An 11,256-nucleotide genomic window follows, 5' to 3' on the forward strand; every position below is an offset into this window, starting at 1 on the left:
TATACTTTCATCATTAAATATAATATTTTATTTTAGCTTTAAAACAAGTATGTTTTATGCTGCACTTGATTTGATTATTATGCAGTTTAATGAAAGTTAATGATGAATCGAGAAAATTTTTTAATCAAACATCATTTTTTACATCAAAAGGAATTGCGGAAAAGTCATTTGTTAAAGATGATATCGAGGATATCTCATTTTAATTCAATTTAAATTTTTGAAGAAATGTTTAAGTTTCGAAATATTTATAAGATGGCTAAAACGGGGGATGTAATTATTACCAGGGTTGTGCATTTGACCGGTCAAATACAATTCGGTCAATTGACCGATATTTGACCGGTCAAATATGGTCAAATTCAAATAAATGTTTTTTACACCAATATTAACTTTATTTTGCATTTATATAATATTATAATAAATCTATGTATAATAATAAATATCATAATATTTTTTAATTCATTCTATAGTGTGGCAGAGTCTTGTTCCGATTCATATTCAATATCATTATTTTCTTTAATATTTTTAATCAATCTTAAATTATGATACACTCTTACTAATTTTCCTGCTGTAGAAGCCTTTAATCTATTTCTGTTTTTCGTGTGAATATTGCCCCAAACCGACCAATTTCTTTCAGAAGAAGAAGTCTAACTAGGAAATGTTAGTAAAATATTAGCGACTTCTCTTAATGGGCAAGGTGGGCAAAATGCATTCCACCAACTTGAGGCCGAAATTTGATTGTTTCTTATGGAAGTTACAACTTTCCACATATTATGGCTATTAAATATACCGCTTTTGCTTCTGAAATTTACTATATTACTCAAAGTAAAATACCCAATTCTTGTATTATATTACATGCATCAAATTCAGTATTAGTAAGATGCTCCCCTTGATATTGGGGGTCCAATAAATAAGCAGCATTGTGAGCACATGTATTTATATCAGTTTTTCTCTTTTCAAACATAACCTTAATTTTTTTTTCTTGAGATGGAGAAAATATAGAATCATGGCATGATTGTATTATGTGTTTTTCCAAATTAAGCATCTCGTTTTTTACTTGGGCCAAAGTACATTTATCCCCTTGCACTTTCAACAATGAGGTAGCTAAAGGTTGGAGTATAGCTAAAAATTTTAAATTTTTCGTCCAAAATTCTTCGTTTAATATATTATTGGCAATTTCTATGGGACAATTATCACAAACAGCTTCTTCAACAACTGATGCTTTTAGAGCTTTCTTGCATATTTGAATTTGCTCCATACATTTTATTGACGATGCCCATCTTGTTTGGCTAATTGTACTTAATGTAGATGGTATGCCATGAAGATTCTTATTACGGGAAAATACTGCAGCTGGTATGTGTTTATTCTTGAAAAATTTAACAATTTTTTTAATTATTGAAATATGGTCACTGAAGGCGTCCAATCGTTCAAAATCGTGAAAGAATAACTGCAATGTATGCGCTGCACAACCATAACATTGTATATGATTATAAATAAATTCAGATTTTAGAATTCTCCAGGCTGCTTTCATGTTAGCGGCATTATCAGTAACTAAAGAATATACTTTTACCGGATTCAATTCATGAATTACATTTTTAAATTCCTGGGCAATATAATCTGCCGTATGGCTATTTTCCTCAGTATTTAGAAATTTGTAGAACACTGGAACAGGCGTCATCACCATAAAATTAATAATACTCTCGTATCTAATGTTGCTCCAGCCATCTGATACAATTGATAAGTAAAAAGCTTTATCTATTATATCTGCAACTCTCACCTCCATATCACCTGACGCTTTGTCTAGAAGATATCCAGCCAGCTGCCTTCTCCTGGGTAATGTGTAAATAGGATGTATTTTTTTAAAAAATTCTTGGATGTAGGGATTTTCAGTGATGTGGAAAGGTAAATTGCTCGCATATAAAGCCTTTGCAAACAATTGATCCAGCTCATTTTTTTCTTTGGGATTAATTCTATCTATGAAAACGGTTATACAAGATTGAGATTTATATTTAATCGCCTTGCTTGTAGATTGATTAGAAATAAGGGAATCAAATTCTCCTGAGTCACAAGACAAAATATTGTTCATTTGATAATCATTCTCACTAATTTCACCCAATTCTCTATTAGAGTTAGACTTAGAAGTATTACAAATTACATTTGTGATATTTTTTGTAGAGGTTGATATTTTGGAATTTGAATAAAATTTTTCCTTAATTATAACAGGGCACATAGTACAGCTGCTTAATAAATGTTTGACCATTCTATCAACGTGGGTGATATAGGACATCTTGCAAAACTTGCACACCGCTTTAACTGATTTACCATCGCGTACTTCTTGAAAATGTTTCCAAACATGATGCTTTGGTTTGACCATAATCCCTAATATATTAAAATTTAACAAAAAATGATTTTGATTATTGTAAAGTTAATCAATCTTAACTATTTTATAATTATCGACCAATTATTCCAATAATTTCTTAATATTATAAATATAATATAATAAACTTTTTACCAGAATTGAATAATATTCCGTAAATCTGACCAGAACAATTAAAATGAAAATTAATTTTAAAAACCAAATATAGCAAGTGTAAGTAAAACAAATGAGAATTAATATAATTTATACTCGGCTAAATATTAAATAAAATTTAAATTTATTAAAAAATAAGAATGAAAAAATTATATTATGATTATAATAAATCGGGTATTTTTATTTTTTTTAAGAAAAATGAATTGAAAAAAATAAAGAAGGCGAGAAACGGCAATGATTAGGCAAAAAAATAACTAAAATATTACTATATTTAGAAAAATTACATATTTATATTTTAATAAAAAAATAATAAGATTGATAAACATGCTTTTAATGCATACTACTTAATTATATCAAAATATTTATTCGCCATTAATATTTTAGAGTATTTGACCGGTCAATTGACCGACATGCCAACCCTGATTATTACACGTGAGCTAGAGGTTAAATAAAGATTTGTCAGATTCTGAGAATTTAAAATTTATTTAATTAAAATATTTTTACTAATACATTATTTAGCTTCTTCTTCTCATGATGTTAATTCTGAGACTTTTTGATTCAGACTGGAAAAATTATTCGTTTATTTTACCTTATCGTCTACTTCTGCTTTCCCTAATTTAACAATTTTATTTAAATATTTATTAACCATTCATACCACCTCATGTACTGCCGAGAGGGTCATGAGTAAAATTAAATTAATTAAAACAAGAATTCGTAGTACCATGAAAAATCCATTTCTTAATAATTTAACAATTTTATCAATGGAAAAAAAAATTATTTAAGCAATTATATATGATGAAATTATAAATTCTTTCGCTTTCTCTTCCCCTAATTTGTCTAAATTTATTAAAAAATAATATTTTTAAAGTATATATTTTTTATATTTTATTTATATTATATATTAAAGATTGATGCAATATCGGTGTCAAGGTGGGGGTACTTTTCAGGGGGGTATTCTGCTTCCATCGCAGAAGGTATAGGGGACATAGGAAGCGAAAGTTTTTTTAGAGAATTTAGAGGGCACAAATCAGAGCCATTACTTAATACCCCCTCCCCACTCCCTTCAATGCCTTACTACTTTAATCCTAAGATATTTTGCGGTTTCATTTTTTTAGGAATATAAGTTTAGAAGCCTGACCTCGGTGTCTGGGAAGGTTTGATGGGATCATTGTTACGATTTGTCAAGCAAAATATATATATGTATATACCTATTTTTTAACTTGAATAGAACGATGCGCATTTTGAACGAATATACCAAGACCAATCCTGATCCCTTATTCATTATTCATATGTGCTCTAACAGCGACCCATACCATTCGGCCTTTATCGTCAATATAGTCAGCAAAAGTTACGAAGCTATTTGCAGGTTCTTATATCATTTAAGTTTTCATATTTCTTATACGTTTTATTAAAGAAGTGGCATTAAAACATTTTTTTTATATTATGGTTAAAATAAAAGGAAAGATATAGAAAAATAGAGAATTGAGGAAAGATGACAAGGGGAAATAAAAAAATTATTTTTAAAATGGCAAAAAAAATAATTATAAAAAATGAGAGGAAAAATAAAATATTGCAAAAATAGATTAAAAATGACATAAAATAAAGAGAAATCACAAAAAGCTATAAAAATTTTTTTTAAAATGACTGATTCAGGATTATTTAAATGACAAATAAAATATACAAAAATTAGGATTTTTCTTTTGGTTTATAATAGAGACTGCCAAATTTGGTTACAATATATATTTTAAAAAAATCGTAATTTTTGAAAAGCGTGTACGGCCTAGTCGATAAGCGCGTCGCTTGCCAATCCGATAGTTGTGAGTTCGAATCCATCTAGGATCATGTTTTTTCTGAAGCCAGTTAGGTGGTTCCGTCTTTGAGAGGGATGATATATAGTAGATCGGATTTGACCACTTGATTCCGTTAATTTATATTAAAAAAATACACATTTTGTAGTGCCTATCAATGCAAAAATTGTAAAATATCGATTCGTTCGGTACCGCCATTGGCAATAAGAATAATTAACCTTTCCTTTAATTGTGAGACTCTTCGTGATACTTTACCTTCCTGATTGATCTTTTTTTTGATCGGAACATTGCCTCAAGTCTTTTGTACATTTTTATCAGGATTTTACCAATAAATTAATTACAAGCTTCTTATCTGTAAAAACTTTCCAGAAGTTAGTTTTTGTTTCATAATTCCATCTTCCGGAACGTTCCCTTCTTGCTGTTCTAAATTAATTTATGGGGAGAATATTTGTAAGATCAATCTACTTCCTTTTTTTCCAGCTATATATTGTATACTAAATTCGGTACATTAGGCGGTGTCCTAAAATATTAAAAATATAATTCGTAAACTTTCGAAACTTAAACGGATAAAAAAAAATATAAAAACAAAAACATGTCTTAAAAAATTATTTCAAAATTTTGACCTACGAGAGGTGATTAGAATTTTGTAAAAGTTTTTTTATTTTAGCGAATTTTTAAACTAGGTTTAGGAGATAGCTTTATAAAAATATACCAAAAATTTAAAAACTTTTTTTTCTCAAAAGAACTTCCTTGTACATCCAAATAGACGCGGAGAGAATAAAAGTGGTCATGCGGGACGGAAGAGTTCTGTGGCTGACTCACGAATCCAAAGATTTATATAGAACGTTGGCCATTCAAGTTTATTTTTTGCTTTAATTTCTTTACTTTCTTTTTTTAAAGCTGTTTAGGTTATAGACTTTTATTAAAGCGTACACCTGGTAAAAAAAAATGTCAGGTCTGACCCTAGCCGAGAAAAAATTTAAATTTTTAGTTACACCGACGGATCAGAGATTTGTTCAAAGATCCGATCCTATCCTTTTTTTTCAAAAAAATATTACCTATCTCGAAGTGCGAAAAAATAATTTTTTTTTAAAATAAAAAAATTGGCCTTATTTTTATAAATAATTTTAATTAAAAAGAATTAGGAAAATTAATTGATTTTAAAAATTTAACCAGGTTCCCAATCAGACCGAGAAAATATCTCCAAGTCTGATAGCGAATGTGACAAAATCAAGAATATACCTAAAATGTCTATCTAAACTTTAAAAAAATAATAAAAATTATGTTAATCAAACTGCAAGTGCAAATAACATTATATTCAAATAAGAAACGTGTAATTTAGTCCAAGTTGCTTACACTCGAAGTTAGAACAAAATACAAAATTAGAATAAAAATGAATAAAATAATATGTTTATGTTCGTAAAATTAGAAATTAAAAGATTAATTAAATTTCACATTTTTTCAAAAAAATAATTATATAAATGGCAATCCATCTAACAACACAATTTACGTTTCATCCTCTAATTTATGGTCAAATAGACTGAGAGAATTTTTTTTTCTTCTTTTCACAATAACTATCAGTTCGGCTTTCAAGGAGTAATTATAATTTCTATAGCCAGGCGTCTTGTTTTTTTTTCAAAATAAAAATTATTTTATTAATTGTGGTTAGTACTTTTTGGCACGATTTTTTTTTCTGTAAAATATGTAGGGGGGAGGGGATAAACTACCTAATCCTGTTTTTTTTGATTTTTTAAAGAAAAAAAATGTTATAATATACTATTTAAGTGTTATATAACCCATTATTTCATATTCATTTTTTTTATCGGGGGGGGGCATGAATATACTAGGGACTAAGAAATTGCTTTCTACTTGGCCAGGATGTAAAAAAAATTGGTTGACCCGGCCCGATATTTCAAAAAATTGATTTTAAGGCTCGTTTAGAAGACACGTTTGCAGATCTCAGAACAAAGCATATTAGATTATACCTTTTAAAACTTTATTTATACGTTTTACATTATGTTAAAAAAAGGTATCTCAACATCAAATAAACGCTGTTCAGTCGCTTTCGAAACTTATGAACTGGCAAACAATCGCTAACGATACCTTTAGCGGTTCTTGCGATCATAATACGGAATCTTACGGCAATAAATCCACTATCACCCTCAGATCTCCCAACGAAAATTGGTTCTTTTTTTTATATATGTTAATGTTGTCGGCAATGTGGCAGGCAAATATATCAGTCAATCCTTGTATTCGTCAGTGTATTAAAAATTTAAAATTAGGTTAACAATTATTGGCCAAATTGTTTAAAATTACCGGAATACAATGTCGACATAAAATTTCAAATTAAAAAGTATGCCTAACAATTGATTGTGCTAACAAGTGTTGCGTAATCGGCTAAAAACTACGCCTAAGCCTAATAAGGCTAGTCATAATCGTAGTTTTTAAAGTTTTTTGAATTTTTTTTGCGTAAATAGGTTAAAATAAGTAATGATAACATGTTTAAATAAAATTTAGTGAAGATGTACCATAGATAAGTGACATTTGTCATAATCGTTATTTTTAAAGTTTTTGGAATTTTTTTGACGAAAATATGTTAAAATAAGTATTGATAACATGTTTAAATAAAATTTAGTTAAGATGTACCGTAGAAAAGTGACAATTGTCATAATCGTAGTTTTTAAAGTTTTTTGAATTTTTTTGACGAAAATATCTTAAAATAAGTATTGATAACATGTTTAAATAAAATTTAGTGAAGATCTTCCATAGATGAGTGACAATTGTCATAATCATAGTTTTTAAAGTTTTTTGAATTTTTTTGACGTAAATAGGCTAAAATAAGTATTGATAACATGTTTAAATAAAATTTAGTGAAGATGCACCGTAGAAAAGTGACAATTGTCATAATCGTTATTTTTAAAGTTTTTTGAATTTTATTGACGAAAAATTTTAAAATAAGTATTGATAACATGTTTAAATAAAAATTTAGTGAAGATGTACTCTAGATAAGTGACAATTGTCATAATCGTTATTTTTAAGTTTTTTGAAGCAAATGAAATTAGTGCTATAATTAATTTTATAGGTTAAGAAATTAAAATATAAATATTTATTTTTTTTAAGCTAAAGATAATTTGATTGATAAATAATCAATTATTAACTCGACATTTTTTTTCTATTTTTTCATAAAATTTGATGTAAATTTTAATAAATTTTTTTTATTAAATATTTTTATAGGTGATTTTTATTCATATTAAGTGTTGTTTATGAATTTTAAAATGTGGTTTTGTAAATAATTAATTTATGAGATAGCAGTAGAGGTGTTATTTGCATGACCCTAATTTTTAAAATATAAAAATTTCGTTCCGGCTTTTTTTTTTAAAAAAAAATTAGGCCTGGCCAGGATTTTAGTTCGTACCCTATATATTCAGGGCCAGCCCGTTCTGGATTTTTTTAATGTTGTTTTATTTTTATCAATACTCATTTTAATCTATTTTCGTCAAAAAAAATCAAAAGCCTTTATAAAAATAACGATTATGACAATCGTCAATTTTCTACGGTACATCTTCACTAAATTTTATTTAAACATATTATCAATACTTATTTTAGCCTATTTACGTCAAAAAACTTTAAAAATAACGATTATGACAATTGTCACATTTCTACGGTACATCGTCACTAAATTTAATTTAAACATATTATCAATACTTATTTAAACATATTTTTCTCAAAAAAATTAAAAAAACTTTAATAATAACGATTATGACAATTGTCACTTTTCTATGGTCCATCTTCACTAAATTTTTATTTAAACATGTTATCAATACTTATTTTAAACTATTTTCGCCAAAAAACTTTAAAAATAACGATTATGACAATTATCACTTTTCTATGGTACATCTTCACTAAATTTTTATTTAAACATGTTATCAATACTTATTTTAATCTATTTTCGTCAAAAAAAAAATAAAAAAACTTTAAAAATAACGATTATGACAATTGTCACTTTTCTATGGTACATCTTCACTAAATTTTATTTTAAATATGTATCAATACTTATTTTAACATATATTCGTCAAAAAACTTTAAAATAACGATTATGACAATTATCACATTAAAATATTATCCTTAAAAAGATCATATAAAATAACATCAAAAAAGTTTAATATATCATTTAATAAAAAAATTGAATTTTACAAAATTGATAAAAAAAATATTATAAAAGATTTCACCTAAAAGATTGTTTTTTTATCTAATAAAATTTACAATATAATTCCTCAATAAAAGATGTATTTACAAAGAAGATTGTGAAAATCACTAATAAATTATATTAAAATAGAATATTACATTTTTACAATAGCTGCATATTATTTTTTTTATTAAAAAAACATCAAATAAATAAATTTATTTTCATTTCAAAATAAAATAATATAAATAAAAAATATTAAATCATATCATGTTTATTTGTTGATAATAATAAAATATTTACATTAAATATAAATAAAATAAAATATTTTACTAAAATAAATAAATAATAATTAATGCTAGCTAGGCATCGATGCAGAATTTTTGACTAATTTATTTTAGCCTAATTAGGCTTAGCCGATTTTTAGGCTTAGCTTAATTAGGCTTAGCCGATTTATTCACCTAAAATCTCGGCTAAGCCGTTTTATAGTCGGCTAAAATTAGCCGATTACGCAACACTAGTGCTAACTTTAAAATATTTAACTCGTTTTTTTAAATAAAAAAGGATTTTTATATTCCCGGAAATGTAATTAAGTATATGTAGAATACCTATTTTATAAAATAACAATTTTATAAGGATATAACAGTGTTGTAGACCTTACTTTAAAAATGTAACGTCGTTATATTATTTTCGTTCATTACCTTCAAAAATTTTATAGTAGATATGACTATTTTTTCTCCAGATATTACGTTTAAAAAAAGATTTATAAAAATATAATATTTGTAAAATAAATATATAAAAAAATATTTTCTAACCGTTTTCTTAAAACCTAATTTTAATAATAATTGTTTTTCAAAATTTTGATCCATATTAGCTTTTGTTTGTTAAAGACGTGTTTAATTAGTATTGACGCTAGAAATAATCATGTTTTAATTGTCATAATTACTTAAAAATTAAAAAGGTCAACGAAAATAAATATTTAATGCATTAAGCTGGTTCATAGTAGTTAATAAGCCTTGTGAATAAAATCTCCTTTTTCGACTTTTTCCTAAAAAAATATCTTATTTTAAATTTTTTCTATTTTTGGACATGTATGAATTTTCACACGTGCCTTTTTCTACTCCTCCAATTTCTCAAGTTCGCTTCACATTCAATACGGACCCGAAAGCGGCCCTTTGGTTTGCATGAGCTTGGGTGATTCTCCCGATTTTCAACCCATATCCGACAAAAGTTATTTTTTAAATAAATATTCATTCATTTATTTGTCGTTTATTGATTTATTTAATATAATTCAACTCTTAAAATTTCCGATATTTAGAGAATATTGGGAATGGTATCTTTGCCGATGAAGACGATGATGAGGATGATAAAAGATGCGAAGCAGATTCTCATTTCAAAATAGTTGATTTACAGGCCCTTCCCACTCCCACATTCTTGGGGAAAGTTGAATACATAATGGCGATTCTGAAATATATATGATGATCCCTCGTGAATATTTTGAAAAAAAATCCTACCATTAATCATGGATAATATTTTTACCTTAATTTTATATTTATTAATATAATAATTAAATTTTTTTTTTCGTGGCTTTTAAAATGACTTATGATGAGTATTTTATTTCTTGAATTATGTTGTTGAAAAAGAATTAGGGTTGGCAAAATTAGTGATTTTTTTTGAAAAAAATTAAAACTTATATTTCATATAGAGAAGTTACAGAGTTAAATTGAAAAATATCATATAGCATAATTTTTTTACCTTAGTATAATATTTCTTTGTAAGTAAAAAGTTAATGCTTTAGGAGATCCGGTCAGAAAATTATTGAAAAAAATATATATTGATAAGCCATGTGTTAATTTGATATTTTGTCAAATGAAAATCCAACTTTCAATCAAAAATTCGATGATATGTAAAAACTGTTTTTAAAAAAATTTAACTAGTCAATATCAGTTACATTCATTTAAACGAATACTATTATGAATATCCTCAAATAAAACTATTAAACCAAATTTAAAAAAGTGATTTGACTAATTAAATAAATGTGGCTTTATTATTTTAGCTATTGCTTATTTCTCAATTGGGTACCCTTGATTTAAAATAATCTTGATTATTAATTTTGTGGTAATTATTTAGTACGCTCCAAAAATGTTAAAACTCTACCTTTCCTTTCTTTTTTCGAGAGAAGCTCGTTCTTCAATTATGTTATGATAAAGATGGTTTAATTAATTTTTTTCTGATGATAAATCAATTATTTATTATAATGTTTATTTTCAGGTGGTGTGTTATAAAAACAATCTATAATAATAAATAATAAACTAATCTAATTTAGATATAATTAATCTTTTTTTCAAATTACCAATCATTTTACAAATGATTAGATTGATTTGATTTGTTTAATATTTTGTTCCGACGCATTTCTTATCCTATCTTCTAAACTCCAAATATGTTTCAAATTTAACAAACAGTGAAACCGAAGTGGCAATGGAACATGGATACAATCAATTCGATACATCGACTTGTTAAATAAAATTATGTTTTCCAATGAAATAATAAAAAAAATGATTATGGTTAGCAGTATATTTAATTCATAATAAAACAATCATCAGCTTCACTCGAGCATTTTAATCATATAGAGTTATTTCAAACTTAGGAATCGTTTAGGAAAACTAGTATGTGAAAAGTTGTAATGCATTATCAAAGTTAGGCATAGAAAATCGATCTTTTAATTTTAACGTCTAGCT

The 11,256-nt window shown here is 26.2% G+C and overlaps 1 protein-coding gene across 1 annotated transcript in view; it reads left to right on the forward strand.

Moving 5' to 3' along the window:
* LOC135928589 (mediator of RNA polymerase II transcription subunit 17-like) overlaps positions 1–10,094 on the forward strand; it is a 36,178-nt gene extending 26,084 nt beyond the window's left edge. Inside the window, exons 12-16 of the mRNA XM_065465045.1 lie at positions 3,756–3,893; positions 5,079–5,193; positions 6,365–6,519; positions 9,657–9,748; positions 9,837–10,094. Coding sequence (XP_065321117.1) covers positions 3,756–3,893; positions 5,079–5,193; positions 6,365–6,519; positions 9,657–9,748; positions 9,837–9,997 — 661 coding nt within the window. The 3' untranslated portion in view covers positions 9,998–10,094. The remainder of the gene's footprint in view (positions 1–3,755; positions 3,894–5,078; positions 5,194–6,364; positions 6,520–9,656; positions 9,749–9,836) is intronic.
* Positions 10,095–11,256: the final 1,162 nt, after the last annotated feature.

The sequence above is a fragment of the Gordionus sp. m RMFG-2023 genome, chromosome 4 (genome assembly GCF_954871325.1).
Source record: "Gordionus sp. m RMFG-2023 chromosome 4, tfGorSpeb1-WG-v2, whole genome shotgun sequence".
Classification (NCBI taxonomy): Eukaryota; Metazoa; Nematomorpha; class Gordioida; order Chordodea; family Parachordodidae; genus Gordionus; species Gordionus sp. m RMFG-2023.